The sequence below is a fragment of the Sminthopsis crassicaudata genome, chromosome 3 (genome assembly GCF_048593235.1).
Source record: "Sminthopsis crassicaudata isolate SCR6 chromosome 3, ASM4859323v1, whole genome shotgun sequence".
Classification (NCBI taxonomy): domain Eukaryota; kingdom Metazoa; phylum Chordata; class Mammalia; order Dasyuromorphia; family Dasyuridae; genus Sminthopsis; species Sminthopsis crassicaudata.
In genome coordinates this window covers 517,892,912-517,913,471 of record NC_133619.1, presented here as the reverse complement: position 1 = coordinate 517,913,471, position 20,560 = coordinate 517,892,912, and the positions used below count along the sequence as shown (strand labels likewise).

At 34.9% G+C, this 20,560-nt stretch overlaps 1 protein-coding gene across 6 annotated transcripts in view; it reads right to left on the bottom strand.

Moving 5' to 3' along the window:
- SIK3 (SIK family kinase 3) overlaps window positions 1-20,560 on the bottom strand; it is a 273,189-nt gene that overhangs the window by 105,076 nt on the left and 147,553 nt on the right. For all 6 annotated transcript variants that reach the window (XM_074304179.1, XM_074304181.1, XM_074304180.1 and 3 more), the window contains exon 3: window positions 15,285-15,348. In XM_074304179.1, coding sequence (XP_074160280.1) covers window positions 15,285-15,348 — 64 coding nt within the window. The remainder of the gene's footprint in view (window positions 1-15,284; window positions 15,349-20,560) is intronic.

Here is a 20,560-nt window from a genome sequence, read left to right as displayed (position 1 = left end):
CTGTTAAGAATATATAACTGAATGCCGTGTAATTAAAATGACCAAACTTGGTTGTCTGTGTGTTTCTCTCCCTCTTTGCCTTTCTCCAGTCTCCTCCTCTCCCCCCTCCCCCTTCCTCTTCCCCCTCTATCTGTCTCCCCTTTGCAGAGATGAGGGTCTAAGTGTAGGACATTTCAAGCACTGGCAGATTCAGCTGGATGTCCATTTTGATGCAGTGCTATTTTAGTTTTTCTTCTCTGCAACATGGGGCATTTTGCTGCGCAGAGAGGAAAGGAGGCATCCTCAGGAGTACAAGTGACATAAAAAGGTGTCAGTGACATGTTTAAGTGCATATGAAAACCTGCACCACCTGAGACAGATCATCTATCTTTTCTGAACTTCAGTTTCTCCAACCTGCAAAATGAAAGGTTGGGTCACATGCTGTCTGCATCCTTTCTGGCTCTAAATTCTATGTTCTTAATCCAATAAAGAAACAAAGACTTCTGAGATCTTAAATTGGGACCTTATGATCATCTAGTTCAATTCTCTCAAGATGAGGAAAATTGAACGAGGAAAAGTGAATGAAACCTTGATTGAAGTGAAATCTGAAAGCCATCATGGGTTGAAGAATCTGCCCATGGTCACTAAGTGACCAGGAGAATAAAGGCTTGTAACACACTTCTCATGGTAGTTCGCTTTTCAAATACACTTTCCCCCACTTTAATCAGTGTAGGAGGTTTTTTGCTTTGATCACTTCAGAAAAACACTATTCAAGATTTTACTCTTCTCAGCAATGTAATGATTTAAGACAATTCCAAACAACTCATGATGGAAAATGCTATCCACATTCAGAGAAGTAACAATGGAGTCTCAATACAGGTTGAAGCATACTATTTTCACTTTTTTCTTTTTCAAAGCTTTCTCCTTTTGTTCTGATTCTTCTTTTACAACATGACTAACATGGAAATATTTTTAATATGATTGTACATTTATAACCTATATCAGACTGTTGTTCTGGGAAAATGAGAGGGGAAGGAAGAAGAGAAAAAAAAATTGAAATCAAAACCAGTAGATGTTGAAAACTATTTTTATGAATAGGCTGAGCTAATATGATAAAAATAACAATTCTGCCTAAATTGGTCTACTTGTTCAGTGCCATACCAATCAAATTGCTAAAAAACTATTTTATAGAACTAGAAAAAAAATAACAACAAAACCAATCTGGAGGAACAAAAGGTCAAAAATATCAAGGAATTAATGAAAAAATTACAAAGGATAGTAGCTTAGCAGTATCAAACCTAAAACTATATTATAAAGCAACAGTCATCAAAACCATTTGGTACTGGATAAGAAATAAAAATAGTGGATCAGTGGAACAGATTAGACATACATGGCACAATAATCAAGGCTTATAATAATCTAGTATTTGATAAATCTCCAAATCCTAGCTTCTGGAATAAGAACTCACTATTTGACAAAATTTTTTGGGAAAACTGGAAAATGATGTCAGAAACTAAGCATAGATCTACATCTTACACCCATACCAAAATAAGGTCAGAATGGGTACATGATTTGGACATAAATAAATTAGGAGATAATTTACTATCAGATCTTTTTAATCAAATCAGATTTACTATCAAATCTTTGGAGAAGGGAAGAATATACAATCAAAATAGAACTAGAGAACATTATGAAAGGCAAAAGGGACAACTTTGATTACATTAAATGAAAAATATTTTACACAAAGGAAACCAACAGAAACAAGATTAAAAGGGAAGTACAAAGCGAGGGAAAAAAAACCTTTACTGGCAATATTTCTGATAAAGGTCTCATTTCTAAAATATTTAAAGAACTGTGTCAAATTTATAGGACTACAAATCATTTCGCAAATGATAAATGGTCAAAGAATATGAAGAGACAATTTTTAGGTGATGAAATTAAAGCCATCTATACTCATATGAATAAATGTTTCTAAATCACTATTGACTATAGAAATACAAATTAAAACAACTCTGAGGTACCACCTCACACCTCTCAAATTAGCTAAAATGACAGGAAAAGATAATGATAAATGTTCAAGAGGATGTGGGAAAACTGTGCATATCTTTTGACTCAGCAGTATATCACTGGGTCTGCATCCCAAGAAAATCATAAAAGGAGGGAAAAATATCCATATGTGCAAAAATGTTTGTAGCAGGTCTTTTTGGGGTAACAAAGAATAGGAAATGGTCAACTGGGAAATGGTTGAACAAGTTGTGGTAAGGAAAGTGATGAACTATTATTGTTCTATAAAAAATTATGAATAAGCTGATTTGAGAAAGCTCTGGAAAGATTTACACAAACTGAAACTAAGTGAAACAAGCAGAACCAGGAATATATTGTACAAAATAACAGCAAGAATATGTGATGATCATTTACGAAAGACTTGGTTCTTTTCAGTACTTCAGTGATCCAAGGCAATCCCAATAGATTTTAGACAGAAAATGTTGTCTGTATCCAGAAAAAGATTACTAAGGAGACTGAATGTAATAAATTGACATATGCCATGTTCACTTCTTTTTTTTTTTTCTCTCTTCCATGATTTTTCTCTTTTGTTCTAATTTTTCTTTCCCAATCTGATTCATAAAACAATGTGTATTAAAAATAAATAACTTTTTAAAAAAACTATCTTTACATGTAAAGGGAAAAAGAAAAAGACTATCAAGGATAGTATAGGTCCAGAAAAATTATGAAGATAACACAGAAAGGGGGGAAGGAGAGACAGCCTTGCAAAAATGACATTCTGATTCCACCGATATGAGTTTTCTCTGATTTTATATCAATGAGTTGTTAGGGCACAGGCAGATTACTGTTTTTCCTCTTATTTCCTAGGAAATTTAGGTGATTTCAAATCTTCTTATTAGGTCTTAAATTGTTGCAGCCTTTGCACTGGATGATGAAGATGTGCAGGGCAAAAACCATAATATTTTCTGAGTATAAGATAAATGCTAAATGAAGTAGAATATGAATCTGAGATACATTCATTGACTACTCTAATGCTGTTCCTCAATCACAGTCTGGTTTGTAATTATCCCTGTTTTTAAAAGTTCCAAATCCTGAGACAGCAAAATAGGTTCTGAAAACAGTGACTTCTTCAGTTCCAAGGTCAATGACACATATGCAGTGTGGGTCATGAATATCTCCAATATTGTCTCTTCCATACAAACCAATCACTACAAATAACACTATATTCAAATAATAAAGATAAGCAATAGGTGAGTTTACATGAATAGAGGATTTAGGGAATTCATTCTGCCTCTTGTTTCCAAGGCAAATCAGTTCTTCACTATCTTTAAATGAAGGGACATTTGCTGCGGTGATCACAACCACCAATATGTTTTTCTAATTGAACAATATGGGGAAATAACTGTCTGTTTTTGATAACTTAAGTTGGGGATTCAAAGGGCTAATAATAAGAAAAATAAAATGGCAAATAAGATGCTGAATTGAGTAGGAGCTAGGTGGATTAAGAACTTAAATAGGTATCAAAGAGGAAAATTCTTAGAACCTGTTCTTCTATGTGACATAAGCTACAAATTTACAGGACTGGAGGGAAAAAGTTTCATTAAGGACTTCTTTAAGTTATATTTAACGGCCATCAAATAAGTAACATTAAAGACATCAATGATCAAATAAGGTTGAGATTTAGATTATTTTGATTTTCTTGTCTTTACACTGTCAGTGTAATTTAAGTTAACTTATTTTAAATTTTGGGTTGGCAAATTTTGGGACTTGCTTTCAAAGCTGGTTTAGTAACAGTTGTTGATGGAAACAGAAATATGGTAGGTTTCCTCAATAGTCATGAGAAGCAGCCAGCTGGCTAATGACAGCCTCTAACACAGGATAAGAGATAAGAAAAGCAGGCAAGTGAGAAAAGTACTAGACTTTTAAAAATAATTTATCAATCAATTCATCAAAACACCTCCCAAAATCCTTAACAACTTTATAAGAGCATTCTTTTAATTAAAAAAATTACATACTACTAAATTTTTGTATCTTTTAGTCAAAAGCTAAATTTTTATATTTTCCTCCTATTTTCAAAGTCTATAAAAAAGCCACAGGAATAAATTTAAATCATCTTAAATACAGTAACCACTTTCAAATTGCCAAACTCTCATGAAACATAATGAAATATGAATTATGCAAATATCCATATATACATATTGCTCAACAAATATTTTTTGACTAGGACATTCGAGTTATAGTTTTCTTTTTTTCCTGAATGAACATTTGGATAGAGAAATTGAATTAACCAAAGAAACCCCTCCCTCCAGAGAATCTTTGACATCCACACATACACACACAAAATCACCATCATCATGTGTAGCGAGCTGTTGTCTCCAGAAGCTGCCGGATCGCTCTCTGGGAAGAGATCTGCTGTGTCTACTCAAATCTCTCAGACAGATTCTTCTTCTTGTAGTGAACCTTTGTCTCCAGGCAGTTGCTGTTAACTCTTGTCCAGAGAAGTGACTTCCCTTCCTGCAGAGAGCCCGGTCACACCTGATGTAATGCAGAGACTTCTCTCATCTCTGGAGTGGTGTCCTCTTTTATCCTCCCAGAGAATGGGCGTGGGATAATGCAAGGGCTTCTGGGAAGAAATACTCCAACCAATGAGCTTGCTCCTTCTAGGATTCCTAAGGTGTAAACTCCCTTTACAGGTCTGAGCCAGAGAACTGTCAAGTCAACCTGAGTTCTCACCTTGTAATTGTCCAGACAACCTGAGTTCTCACCTAGTAATCCTAACATCTCCCCCTTTCTTTTGATTTAGAACATAGGATAGTCATGACCTTGAAACATAAATCCATCAATATGGGAGGCATTACACATAATTACATAGATTACATAAGCACATAGTAACATAATACATGCTAGAAGCATATAACAAATAACATGATCAAATAATCATAAATTGAAAATTTATAAATGTCCATAAGTCCATTGTCCATTAGTCTCATCTTGTGTGAGGAAGTCCCATGATTCCTGCTGGTTTTTAAAGTTCTTTAACAGTCTTCTTATTATCCATGCTCTTTCAGTGTCAGATGTTTCTTAGATCTTCTCCTTTATTTTGAGGTCTTTCTCTTTTTCTGTCTTTCTCTGATGGACAAGCCGAATATGACTCGTTGGCACCCATCTGATTCCTTCTCCTGCTGAAGAAATACAAGCAAACCCTCTCTCCCAGGCAGTTAACCTATCTAATTATTACCTTCTATTTACCACTTTCTAAATCTCTTCTCATCATCTGGCAATTACATTGGAATTGTTTGCACTGGACACAGCCCTGTTGGTTAAAAAGTCCTGTATTCTCCCCAAGTGTAATCCATTTTTGCAATCTGATTGCCTTTTGGTTCACTTATCAGGTAATCCCTTTCTGCCATGTGATTGCTTTTCTGCTGGTTGATCAAATCAGAGTCCTGACCTTCTAAAGGCTTTTTGGGTGTAACATCAGCTGCCATCATGCCCCAAGTCTTTTTTGCCTGGGGCCCTGGACCTGGGCCCCTCATCCCATTTCCCTGAATTATTCTACACTCTGATGCCCAATGGAGTCCTCTGTTGCATTTTGGACATGGGGTTTTAGGTCTTCTTTCACCCTGTCTTCTCACTGTATCTCCATACCTACACTGAGCTCTTAGATGTCCAATTTTTCCACATTGAAAACATCGCCGAGTTTCTCTAGAAGGCCCTTGCCAGGAGGGACCCTGTCTTTCCACATTCATCATTGTCCGGGTGTAAAAAGCATTTGTTCCCACTGTAGCACAGCGTCTTATGATCTCCTCTAAAGGAGCATCTTTGTCTAATCCCCATATAATTCTTTTGCAAATCTCATTGGCATTTTCCTTAGCCATATGTCTGGTCATTATTTCTGTAGCTGCATTTTCTCCAATAGTTCTTTTGACAGCAGTTTGCAAACGTCCCACAAAATCTGCAAAAGGTTCATTGGGACCTTGCTGTATTTTAGTGAAAGCCTCTCCCCGATCTTTCTGTCCAGGGAGGAGAAATCTCAACAATGGCATGTTAGCCTCCAATTATTGTCTTATTGGGAAACTAAGCATCAGGATTTGATCTAAGAATCTTCAAATGAGACAAACTTTCGTGTTCCTCTCCTCACTTTTCAAGTGAGGTATTTTTCATGAAGATCTTAAAGTATTGAAAAACAACTTAAGAATTTTGGGGAGAGAGTTTTGAAATAATCATTTCAGAGATCTGCCTCAATTCTGTGAGCAGGAAGTCCATGACTTCACATTCTTCCAGAGCCTTACAGCAGACAATTTCTTTCTGGTGTTTTCGGTAGACAGACACCATCTTCTGTATCTCCAAGTTTTTCACTTCAATTCGTCTTTTCTGTAATAGCTTGCCAAATTGGGCAGACATGGCAGCCTGAATGAAGAGTTTCCTCAATAGCTTTTCCCACCTGGATCTCTTCTCCATTATTTTCATTAATTCTTGTGCTGACAATATCCGAGCCTCTGCCAACTCCACACATTTCTCCAATAATGTCCACCAGTTTTCAGCCAGACTCAGAGAAATATTCTCCAATTCACTGCCTTCTTTTGTGATAGGCTCCTTTGGTCCCTGGGCTGCTGCCCATGAACTCCTAAAAGCTGCTTAGCCCTTAACAAGTTTAAGTTCCTTATTTATCTATTAGCACGCTCACTTAATCTTTAACAAAGTTTCCTCGTTACTCACGGTTCTGGGTTAGGGAGACTGAGATCTGGATGGGAGGCTTTTCCACTGGAATCAGGACCGTGTCCGGGCACCAAATTGCGAAGGTCTGGTCTAGCTCCTCTTGTCAGGATAAGCAAAAGTCCTTGCCCCACGTTGGGCGCCAAATGTAGCGAGCTGTTGTCTCCAGAAGCTGCCGGATCGCTCTCTGGGAAGAGATCTGCTGTGTCTACTCAAATCTCTCAAGACAGATTCTTCTTCTTGTAGTGAACCGTTGTCTCCAGGCAGTTGCTGTTAACTCTTGTCCAGAGAAGTGACTTCCCTTCCTGCAGAGAGCCCCATCACGCCTGATGTAATGCAGAGACTTCTCTCATCTCTGGAGTGGTGTCCTCTTTTATCCTCCCAGAGAATGGGCGTGGGATAATGCAAGGGCTTCTGGGAAGAAGTACTCCAACCAATGAGCTTGCTCCTTCTAGGATTCCTAAGGTGTAAACTCCCTTTACAGGTCTGAGCCAGAGAACTGTCAAGTCAACCTGAGTTCTCACCTTGTAATTGTCCAGACAACCTGAGTTCTCACCTAGTAATCCTAACAATCATGTCTTTGGTGAGTATGTCTACTCTGAAGAGTGTCTACTCTCTTAATAATGTAGCAGACTTAAGCATGTTATCTAGTACCTTCAGGTTTAAGTCACTGTGTAGACAGGATAAATAAATATTTCTGTGAATTGAACATTTAGCAGAAAGATCATGATAACAACTTGGAATCTCTGTACCTCTTAAGATACAGGATAGCTTGTCCAGTTAAACTGATTAGGTTACAAGGAAAAGTATGAAAATAATTTCAAACATTGAGCAAATGAATTATCAAATAATTTTTCAAAAATTCAGGGGATGGGGAAGAAAAGCAGAATTTTAATGAATCTTCACAGTAGGTTTTAAATGAATGATGAAAAATTATTCTATAATAGCTATGAATGTTAATTAATCCCTTAATGGATAGAGTACCAATGCTGGAGTCAGGAAGACCTAAATTCAAATCCAGCCTCAGACACATGATACTAGCTGTATGACCCTGGGCAAGTCATTTAGACCCAAATGCCTCCCAAAAAACTAAATAGATAATTAACCCTTAGGAAAAGACTACAGCAATCATCTTCAATCCACAATAGCACAGACATATAGTACATCTGGAATGCAATGTCAGTTCTTGACATTAGACAACACATTTGAAATGGTAATAAGACTAATAATTAATCAAAAACAGAAAATACCTAATCAAACTCCAAATCCCTTCATAATAACTTTAAAAACTTTAGATAGTATTCCTGTTTGCTTGCTACTCAAGAAATATTCTTTTGATAAAATACTAGGATTTCTGACTCAGATTTCTAATTGAAAACTTCAAGATGTATATGTCTAGAAGAATTTTAACCTATTGAAGTTGAAAGTTATTAACTGAAGGAGAGGATTATGGGAACTTGACAGAGTGGGTCAGAAAATTCCAAGTTCTCCAGCTTTTCCATACAAAAAAACAAAACTATGCCTCAGAGGGAACTTACAGAGGTTAAAAACAAATAAGAGTTAGGACAGACAATGGTCCTTCTGGGACAGCTGCAGAGATCTAAAGAAAGATAACAGGCCTGAGGTTTGGTCCTAGTGAAGTGTGTAAACACCTCCAGGCCAATTCTCTCAAACAGTTGGATTAGCAGGATTGAAAGGAGCCTCCACCTTAGTCTCTGGAACCTTCAGGCTTCTGAGTGGGGGAAGATCTAAAACTACATTATAAAGCAGCGGTCACCAAAACCATTTGGCATTGGCTAAGAAATAGATCAGTTGATCAGTGAAATAGATTAGGTTCACAGGACAAAATAGTCAGTAACTTTAATAATCTAGTGTTTGACAAGCCCAAAGACCCCAGCTTTCTAGATAAGAATTCATTATTTGACAAAAACTGCTGGGAAAATTGGAAATTAGTATGGCAGAAGCTAGGCATGGACCCACATTTAACACTATACACCAAGATAAGGTCAAAATGGGTTCATAACCTAGGCATAAAGAATGAGATTATAAATAAATTAGAGGAACATAGGATAGTTTACCTCTCAGACCTGTGGGGGAGGAAGTAATTTGTGACCAAAGAAGAACTAGAGATCATTATTGATCACAAAATAGAAAATTTTAATTACATCAAATTAAAAAGCTTTTGTACAAACAAAACTAATGCAGACAAGATTAGAATGGAAATAATAAACTGGGAAAACATTTTTACAGTCAAAGGTTCTGATAAAGGCCTTATTTCCAAAATATAGAGAGAATCGACTCTAATGTATAAGAAATGAAGCCATTCTCCAATTGATAAATGGTCAAAGGATATGAACAGACAATTTTCAGATGAAGAAATTGAAACTATTTCTAGCCATATGAAAAGATGCTCCAAGTCATGATTAATCGAAGAAATGAAAATTAAGGCAACTCTGAGATACCACTACACACCTGTCAAATTGGCTAGAATGACAGGGAAAGATAATGCTGAATGTTGGAAGGGATGGGGGAAAACTGGGACATTGATACATTGTTGGTGGAATTGTGAACTGATCCAACCATTCTGGAGAGCAACTTGGAACTATGCTCAAAAGGTTATCAATCTGTGCATAACCTTGGATCTAGCAGTGTTACTACTGGGCTTATATCCCAAAGAGATCTTAAAGGAAAGGAACCTGTATGTGCAAGAATGTTTGTGGCAGCCCTCTTTGTAGTGGCCAGAAACTGGAAACTGAGTGGATGCCCATCAATTGGAGAATGGCTGAATAAGTTATGGTATATGAATATTATGGAATATATTGTTCTGTAAGAAATGATGAGCAAGATAGCTCAGAAAGGCCTGGAGAGACTTACATGCTCTGATGCTGAGTGAAATGAGCAGGATCAGGAGATCATTATACACTTCAACAACAATATTATATGATGATCAATTCTGATGGACGTGTCTCTCTCCAACAATGATATGAACCAAATCAGTTCTAATAAAGCAGTAATGAACTGAACCAACTTCATTACTGAAGAACTGAAAGAGAAAGAACTCTGGGAAATGAGTGTGAACTACAACATAGCATTTCCACTCCTTCTGTTTTTGTCCCCTTGCATTTTTTATTTCCTTCTCAGGTTAATTTTATCTTATTTCTAAGTCCTATTTTTCTTGTGCAGTAAAATAACTTTAGGGATATGTATACATATATTGTATTTAAGATATACTTTAACATATTTAATATGTATTGGTCTACCTGCCATCTAGAGGAAGGGGTTGGGGGAAGGAAGGGAAAAGTTGGAACAGAAGGTTTTTGCATATATCTTATAAATAAAAAGCTATAATAAAAAATTTATTAAGAAATAGAGGAGAAGGGAATAGGATAAAAGATGTGAGGTATAGATTAATGGGAATGGGATAAGAAAGATAGAAAAGAAAAGGAGGAAAGATTGGGAGAGAGAGGATAAGAAAAGATCGGATCCTTGGAGGGAAAGATAGGTTAAGTAACAGCAAGACAAAGTAGTGGGTAGAAGTAAAGTAGGGGAATCAAAGGGGACAGGAAACAAAAGATAACATAAACATAATAATAACCAGGAGTAGAATTTCATTAGGGAAAAAAGCTAACAGAATCATTCATCTCAGACAAAAAAAGTTAAAAGATTCAACCAGAAGAGAAAAAATAGGGAAACTATACTATATCTCAGTCATATTAATCAATATTGTTTTAGACTACCTAAAATAATTAGATAATATAAGATTGAAATATTATTGTAGTATAAGAAATAATGAGTTGGTGAGTTTAGAAAAACACAGAAAGACTTGAATCTAAGAAGGATTATATTATCCACCATCAGAGAAACAGAATAAACACGTGTAGTACAATTTTCCATAGATAGATATGAATTTGTATGTATATATGTGATTATAGATATCTACATATGTCTATATGTACATGTGTGTGTATATATAAATATATCAGTGCTTACCTGTAGCTTGCTTGGGGGAGGTGAGGGAAAGGGAAAAAAAGAATATAGTAAAAAATGCATAGCAAAGAGCAAAAGAAACAAAAAAATAAAGATGGACAATTCATGAAATGTAAATATGTTGTTTCATATTCTGAATTCTCATGTTCTGCTGTGCACATAATAATTTTTTCCCAATTTTTTCTCTTTTATATTCATTTTAAATACTTTAGGGGGAAAAAAGGAAGTTTTTAGCTGAATGGTAAATGAATTTATCAGTTTTTCATTTTCACTTATGATTTAACATACCCACATTTCCATGCAGCTTTTGATAACATGAAATATTCTGGTAACAAATTATCCCATTGAACTAACTTTTTCAACTCTGTGCACTACTTTTAACATCTTTTTATGCAAAATGATTAGTGAGATAAATAGGTTTTTTTCCAAGGCAAAATAAGAACATGTTACGGGAAAGAAAGTAAAATATGAATTATGTCAGGAGTATTAAAAGTCAGCAAACTGAGACTGGAAATGAATGTTAAGAGGGAAAAAAGATTTTATAAACTTAACTAATGATAAGAAGTGGATCAAAGAAAAAAAAAAAAAAAGATGGGACACAGACTCAAGGTACAGAAGATAATGGTTGTCCCAGGAAGAAGAGAGAAGGAGAAAGTCTAACTATTTATTTTCTGACAAGGAAAAATGGACTCAAAAAAAACAATTTTGATTGATCACAGGAAATAGAAATATAAGATAAGTGACAAAATGTTTGGAGTGAGCTGTGCTCAATAAGTTCAGTGTTTAGGCCAAAATAAATTATATACGGGATTAAAAAAGGAAAAAAAAAAAAAAAAGAATTGGAAAAGGAGATTGGGGATCCACTGGCATTGAAAGACAATGGAGAATGGAAACGGTAGGACTTAGGTAGGGTAAATACCTTTGTTTACAAGAGTTTGAGTGCAACTAATAGTCTACTGAGCAACTTTTTTTTTTCCTGGCAAATCCCAGGACTTAGAAAGGGATGCAGTGATCAATAAAAGTTTTATAACTTCACCATATATAGCTCAAGTCAAGCCAAGCTAATAAAAATTTTTGCTTGGGAAGGTTTACTAGCAACCTGGGGCAATGGAGTAGACAAAAGATCATCAAAGGATGACAGAGTAGACTGGGAAGGGCCTTGGAGTTCAACATCTATTCCAACTTCTGCCATTTTAGGAAGAGAGACCAGGTGCTTTAACTATGGTTACATCTGTAATATGTAATGTCCTCTGTTTCACATGGAATTAATTCTGCTTCCTAATATTTTATATGTAGCTTTCAATAACATATTTAACAGTCTTTCACAATATCTTTATGGGAAAAAATGAAGAGACATAGACAGATAACATGTAGTTAAGTATATTTAGAAGTAGTTGAACGACTGGACCCAAAAAGCTGTAATTAACAGATCAATGTTAATTTGGAATGAGATCTGTAAATTGGGCAAAATACAAATGTTTTTAATTATTTGAACATTGTTTGAGGCTCATTTGAGAATGTACTTTATTAATACTCAAGTTCTATGTATCAGTTATTATAACTATTACTATTATTTTTATTATATCTTTAATGAGATGACTTAAATTTCTCCTTAGCCCAGTGCTACTAAAAAACAAACAATGGTATAGAAAAAGGGAATAAATATCATGTTTTAGCAAATTTGTAGATGACAAAACATAAAGGGATTGCTAACACAAAAGAAAAAGTTCAATCACAAAATATCTCTTGACAATCCAGAATGATGGGAAGAACCTACTAAGGTAAATTTTAATGGCAAATAATATATATAAAATGACGAAAAGCATATTTCCACATTAAGTATGTTGTCCTGAAACCAACCCCCTCATTATTTCTTACAGCATAAAGGTCCATCACAATCATATAACACAACTTGTACAGTCATTCCCCCAACTGATGGGCAACCTTTAAATTTTTAGTTCTTAGCTACCACAAAAAACAGCTGTGATACCTATTTTTGTACATTTTACCTTTTTCCTTTATCTTTATCTTGATCTTTTTTACAATTTCTCTGGGATAAAAACCTAGCAGTGGTTTTCCTGGGTCAAATAAATGGTATGCACACTTTTATATTTGTATTTGGTTCCACATTGTTCTACAGAATGGCTACTATGAAACTTTCCCTGTAAGTTAAAAAACACATTGAGTTTCTGCCTGCTAGACCCTATCTATCACTTGGCTTTTATATCTACCATGAAGGTTAACCCTATTCTTTTCATTTTCTCTTTGAATTAAAATGTGAGCTATTTAAGAGCAAATATTGTCCTCATTTTCTATTTGTAAAAAAAAAAAAACATGAATTTTATCGATCATGGGCCCATATTCAAAGCCATTACCAATTGGTAGAATCTACCAGAGACTGTTCAATGTTGATACAACCTTCAAGAACTCATGCCATGTGGTAGCAACAAAGGAGGACTAGAACACAATAAATGAAAGCCTTTTTAATGATACTCTCCTAAAACAATGTTAAATTTTGCTTTTATAATACTGAATTAAAAATTGAAAATTTGAAAATATTTCTACAGATTACTGTTAAAATACTTTAGTTAGTTCTCAAAATTAATAGTATAATGTATAGCTGATAACTAAATGGGAAATCAAATTAATTTCATGATCCTAGCAATCATTGTGCTTAACAGGTAGTAAGAATTTTATAGTAGTCATCAAAACTACTTTTTAAAATCTAATCTATGGAACAAAGTTGGCATATAAACCTAATAAACATATAAACTGCATCCTTTATTAAAGGACTATTAAAATGTATTTTGCTTTATTTTGAAAATGATAATAAATGGGAATGTCTGACTGACATTCCCAAACAAATGGTCAAAGATATGAACAATTGGTTTACTAAGCAAGAAATTCAAACTATCTTCCAAATCCTTAATCAGAGAAATGCAAACTAAAGCAAATGAGGTTCATCATCAGAACTATCAGATTGCCAAAGTTGACAAAGAAGAAAGATGACAAATATTGGAGAAGCTATAAGAAGACAGGAACATTAATGGACTCTAGCTATTCTAGAAAGCAATTTGAAACTTTGTCCAAAAAGCTACAAATTGTGAATACTCTTTAACACAACTATACCATTATCCCAAAGAGGTCAAGGAAAAAAAAGAAAAAAACTTATGTAGCAGTTCTTTCATGGAGACAAAAACTGGAAATTATTGTACCACAGGAAATAAAGATATGAGAAAGAGAAAGCTTGTATGAAAAAATAGTTAAATGAACAAAACCAGAACAATTTATATAATAACAATGGCATTGTGAAGACAAAACCTCTAAAAGATTTGAAACTCCAATCAACACAATGAGCAACCATAATTTCAGAGGAAAAAGTGATGAGGAAACATTCCATTTATCTCCTGACAAAGAAATGATGGATTAATCAAAAGTCTTAAGTACAAAAAGATAACATCCAAAAGAATCGCCTTTCCCAGTGATCTCAAAAGTCAGAAGAGCAAAACAGGTAATGTTCCTATCTGGGTATGTCTTAAAGTATTGACCTGTTTTCTCATGCTATACAACAGAAGGTATAATGAACACAATTAAAACCTCACCAAAAGAATGCTATTTTCTCTGGAGGATAATGATGATGATGTTCAGAGGTAAAAGCTTCCTATATAAGAACTTGAGAAAATGTAAACAATTAAGAATCCATGTTGCCACATATGATAACCTACCAATAAGGAAAATTCCCCTTTCAAATTCACCTCACTTAAAGTATTTTTAATTGGTAAGCTACTGAGATCTATAAACTAATAGAAATATATTTTATATCTGTATTCAAACAAAAATTTTCTAAATAAAAGGTATACAATATACAAAAACAAAAAATAATTTTTCCAAGAATGTACCAAAAAGAAAAGATATTTATACCAATCTAGTTTTGTTTGTTTCATCTTTACTCCTTAATACTGGTGTTAAAAATATTTGTTAGTCACAGCTTTCTCCTCAAAAACCCAGACTTTCTTGTAACTATCACAACCTCCTGTTTATTTCTGAGCTAGTAGTGTACAACATCCCTTTGTGACAGTGTCACTGCAATAACTGGGGAAAGCCTCATTGTGAAGAAGGAAAACAGTTGCTAAAGGGGAAAAAAATTCTGAAAATTAACAGGAGTCAAAGAAAACTGTGAACACATGGTACAGAATATGGCTTTATGTTTAAATATAACATAACTAAATGTTTCTAAGATTGACTGCTTCAGTTTCTCATTCTCATTCATATATTTTCTCTTTCAGCCTCTTGTCTTTCTACCCCTCTCTCCTCCACCCTGGCCTAGGCAGGCACGCATATGCATATTCACGTGGGCACATGTCAGTAGGAAGGACTCTGAGCAGCCTGATGAAATGTGCATTTGGTTTTGGATGGTCTTAACCCAGATTGTCAAACACTGGGTGAAAGACCTACATTTTTCAGGTTAAATAAAAAATATTTTACAGCCCAGAAGGGCAGTGTTGAGTGATACCTGCATGAAACAAACAAAGGCAGTGCATATTAAAGGTTTTTTATGCAATACAATTTTAATCAAAAAATATAATGAAGACACTTACCAAATATTTCTCCTCCACTAGCATATTCTGTCACCAAATAAATCATCCGCTCTGTTTCCATAACCTGGGTGCAAAAATAAGAAAATGACAATGACACATTTGATAAGATAGTATGACAGAAAAGCAACCTAATGATTCCTCTTTAGCCATGTGAAAGGCTGACATCCATAACTATTTGCAAGAACTTTAAAATACCCGTCTTTTTTCCAGAGAGATAAATATGCTGCTTAGAAGCAGGGGATGGGGATGGGATGGGGGACAGAGCTTCATTCCTCAAAGATCTTAAGTGTAGGAAACTTACTAATTGAGAGAGACAGTCTCTCTCTCACCCTTGTTCCCACCAATGTCTTTATTTCTTCTCAAACTCCAGAGAATTGAGAAACACAGAAACTGCCAAGAAGCAAAGCTGAAAGTTCCTATCCAACATCAATCACTCAAATCTCAGAAATGCTGAAAGGAAGAGAAAAAAAAAACACTTTAAAAAACCCAAGAACTATAATTTTGTGCCTTTTCTAAGTGGAAATGACTATGTCCAAACTATTAATTTACCCCCCAGCATACGTTAAGAAAAAATTAGCCTCTATATAAGTCTGATATATGTACTTGAATGTGGTCTGTTTTTTAACTGTCTTTCCCTCAGCTGTATCTTATCACATTAGTCTTCTAAGAAGCCAAGTGACGAGTCCTGGTACATAAGCTAGCGGGGATCCAGCAGCCTAGGCATTACTGGGATGTTAAACTTCCTTAGGGGAGACAATATCCAGCCACAGACAGGCGAGAAAAAGTTCTGACCTATCTATTCCATGTCATGGTCAGATCACACATGGAAGAATTGAATTCAGATCTGGGTGTCATATTTTAAGAAGGACAGCCTCTTAAGGAAGGAAGAATATCCCAAAAAACGAAAACCAGGAAATTGGTTTTTTAAGCCACTAAGACCTGGGAATGCTGAGGAGAAATCTTAATAGGGACATAAGAAGTCTTCACCTACTTGAAGGGTTACTATGTGAAGTGTTAGACATGTTATGCTCAGTCCCAAAAGGAGGAGTTAAATGGAAGTTTAAAAAGAAAAAGGGAGCAGGCTTAGGCTTGATATAAGGAAAAACTTAGTAATGATTAAATCTATATAAAGGTCTCCCACTAAAAGTTGGAAGACTACTTCTCAGATACACAGGAGAGGAGATCCTTTTTTAATTTTAAGTTGGAATAGTTTGATTGCGAGGTCCTTTACCACTAGTGGCTATAGTAGTCCCATTTTTCTTTGAATACTAAGGAACTTGCCAATACAATGGCAACTGGCAGAGGAGATAAAATGAAAGCTTCCCAAAGATAAAGGGAGAGGTGTGAGAATGCTACTAATATTATATGTAAGAGTTAGAAAGATGGTTTATGTTTGAAAATGTGGTGAGCTGGTAAAATTGTGGGCAAGGTTGGAAAGCTTTTATAATTCAGATTAAGACTGATCTACTTAAATCAATTTCTCAAGAAAGATCAAAAGAAGAGGCTGTATTAAGAACAAAAGAGTAGTTTAGTTTTTTGGGTTTTGGGAGTGTGTGTGTGTGTGTGTGTGTGTGTGTGTGTGTGTGTGTGTGTGTGTTTTAAGATAAACTCAAAAAGTATCCATGGTTTGTCAGTTTAAAAAAAAAAAAAAAAGAGAGAGAGACAAAAATGGGACCTCTGAAAGTTTAGAAAAAGTTCTTCAGAAGGCACCAGATGAGCAAAGACTCAGAGTGGGATTTACTTCTAGGGCAAAGCATGGGTGGGGACAAGCATAATTTAACTTGACCAATTTTAACAGGCCAATTCCTGCAAACATAATCCATTTCCCTTTGTAGGGATTAATCTTCACAAGAAGCCTTCTATACTGAAGCCTTTACAACACATACTATTAAAACATGGCCTTTCTTTAAAATTTGAGCATTGTGCCCTAAATTTACTTAAGTCTTAAAAACATTTCCTTTATCCACATGCCCAGACCAGTATCAAGCAAGTATTATAGGATAATAATGACAAAGCTACTCATTTTAACTAAGTAAGAGTGAGAGTTCCAGGCTGGGGCGGGAGGGGGAGGGGAACATAGTGGGGAAAGGGGTCCAATTCTTTATTACAAAGGAAGGATGTTCTGACATACAGACTTTTTAAGCAGGGCTGTTCCTTATTCCCAAGGGGCAACTGGGTAGCGCAGTGGATAGACTACCGGAGCTGTAGTCTGGAGAATTCATCTTTCTAAATTCAAATTCAAAATCAGACACTAACTCATCAGACACTATGTGACTCCAGGCAAGTCACTTAACCCTGTGTGCCTCAGTTTCTTCATCTGTAAAATAAGTTAAAGACAGAAATGGCAAACCACTCCAGTATCTTGGCCAAGAAAATCCCCAATGGGATTAAGAAGAATTGGACATGACTGAATAGTAACAACAAACTTAACAAAAACATCAAGCTCCCTATTCAGGCAGAATACATATTTGCCTTTATAATGTAATATATGAGACTTCAAAAGAATTTTCTGCAATCTAATGATCACATTTTATCCTTCACATGGTCTGAAATTTCTGTCATTAGAATTACTAAACTGAGTTGAGGGGCAGCAGTGGATAGAGCACCAGCCCTGAAGTCAAGAGGACCTGAGTTCAAATATGACCTCAAACTTACATGAACTGGTGCTGAGTGAAATGAGCAGAAGCAGAAGATCACTATACACTTCAACAACAATACTGTATGAGGATGTATTCTGATGGAAGTGGATATCTTCAACATAAAGAAGATCCAACTCACTTCCAGTTGATCAATGATGGACAGAAACAGCTACACCCAGAGAAGGAACACTGGGAACTGAATGTAAACTGTTTGCACTACTGTCTTTTTACCCAGGTTACTTATACCTTCGAAATCCAATTCTTAACGTACAACAAGAAAATTAGACTTACACACATATATTGTATCTAGGTTATACTGTAACACATTTAATATGTATGGGATTGCCTGTCATATAAGGGAGAAAGTAGCGGGAGGGAGGGGAAAATTTGGAAAAATGAATACAAGGCATAATGTAAAAAAAACAAAAAAACTACTCATACATATGTACTGTCAAAAAATTATAATTATAAAATTAATTTTAAAAATTGAGGAATGATAAAAAAAAAAAAAAAATCTGACCTCGGACACTTGACATTTCCTAGCAAATCACTTAACCCCAATTGCCTCAGCCAAAAAAAAAAAAAAAAACCACCCCTAAATTAAGTTGAGATAGTGTACCCACCGCATTGTTAAAATAAGGATTCAAATAAAGACCTAAAGGAGCAAAGCAGACAATGTAACGTTGTCATTAACATGACACAGAATCATAGAATTTTAGAGCCAGAGGAAACCTTAATGGTTATCTTTCTATTTAAAAAATGAGAAAAATGTCTAATAAATAAGGCTGGAATTTGAACCCAGGAGAGGCAATACATTACAGTGGAAACAGTACTGGATTTGAAATAATGAGACAGCATTTTATTTTGGCTCTGCTACTTACAGTATGACCCAGAAAGTAAAGAGATACCGAGGAGACATCTTATAAAATGTTTCCTTGGTACCTCTTTACTTTCTGGGAAATAATAACATTACTGCTATGAAGAATAGTTTGAGAGGTTCTAAAAGCCCCTAATTGTCCTAGAAGTCCTCCCAGTTAACTAGGGCAAATCAGTTCATCCAATTTGCCTCAGTTTCCTCATCTGTAAAATGAGCTGGAAAAGGAAATGGCAAAATCACGTCAGTGTCTTTGCCAAGAAAACCCAAGTGAGGTCATGAAGAGTAGGATATGACTGAAAAATGACTGAATAAAATGATCACGAGAAGCCCAGCTTAAGAATCAGGAAGTGACAAATAACATACCCTCTCTGCAAATCACTATGAAATCTTTGCTACTATTAACTGCCCTCCCCACCAAAAAAGAAGTGGGAGATAGAGGAAATAGCAAGAGTAGGAGAAAGCCCTTCAATTAGGAAATGGCCAAGTAAAAAGTAAATCCTTTGGGAATGATATGTGAATGGAAAGGTACATTATTGCATTGTAAGGAAGGAAACATGAGGAATTATAAAGATATATGATATGCTTTTCTTCTAATTATTTTAGGATTGAAATCTTATTTTTTCCATCACCAAAATTTCCCCCACTTTTGCTGCAACTTTATGTTCTACTGCAGTCATCCCATATTACAAACAATGTATTTTTAAAGAAAATAAAAGCAGATTTAAAAAATTCATAAGCCCAACCAAGAGCCTACTTCTGCAAAGGAGTAAGGGAAGAAAGCTTCTCATTTCTCTTCTTTGGGCCCATATTTGCTCTTAATAATTTTACATCATTAACTTTTGAATGTTTTATGGATGTTCTTTCCATTTACATTGTTGTAGTCATGCACATGTTATTTCCCTGGCTTTACTTACTACATTCTGCATCAGATAATGTAAATTTTTCCATGCTTCTCTGTATTCAACACATTTCTTACTTTTGGAAGAACAGTAATATTGTTATATTCATGTGCCACCATATGTTTAGACATCCTCTAATTGATGGGTATCTATTTTGTATCCATTCATTTGTTTGCTATCCCAAAAGAAGGCTACTATAAATATCTTGGTCTAAGAAGAACTTCTTATAAATGACTTTTTCAGAATACAAATCTAGTAGTGAAATCTCTGATTCAAAAGGTATGAGCAATTTAGCCACTTTATTTCCATAATTCTAAAATGCTGTCCAAAATGGCAATACTGATTCATAGCGTCACCAAAAATACACTGTCTGCAATGGCTCAAACATTAACTATTCCCATCTTTTGTTATCTTTGCTGGCTTTGGGGTTGTATTTTTTTTGGTACTCTTTCTTTGCATTTCTTTTCTTATTAATGACTTGAAGTATTTTTTCATTTCTAAACTAACAATCATTCTTTGAGAATTATTTGTTCATAGATGTGCACATACATATGTATTTATACATGTTTATATTTGTATATATTATATGTGTTTACACTTATATATATATATATATATATATATATATATATATATATATTTAATATTAAACATCAACTAAAACTCAGTCATATGTTGGGGGGGTGAGATTACATATGTTTAGTTGGCTGGTTTTCCTTAATTCTCAAAGAGAACAAGATAATATATATATACATATATAAATGCATATATCTGTTCTATTTCTCTTGGACACTCAGCCCGTACCTGAAAAAATTTTATGCAAATTATTTTCCTTATTTGATCACTTTGGTTCTTACCTAG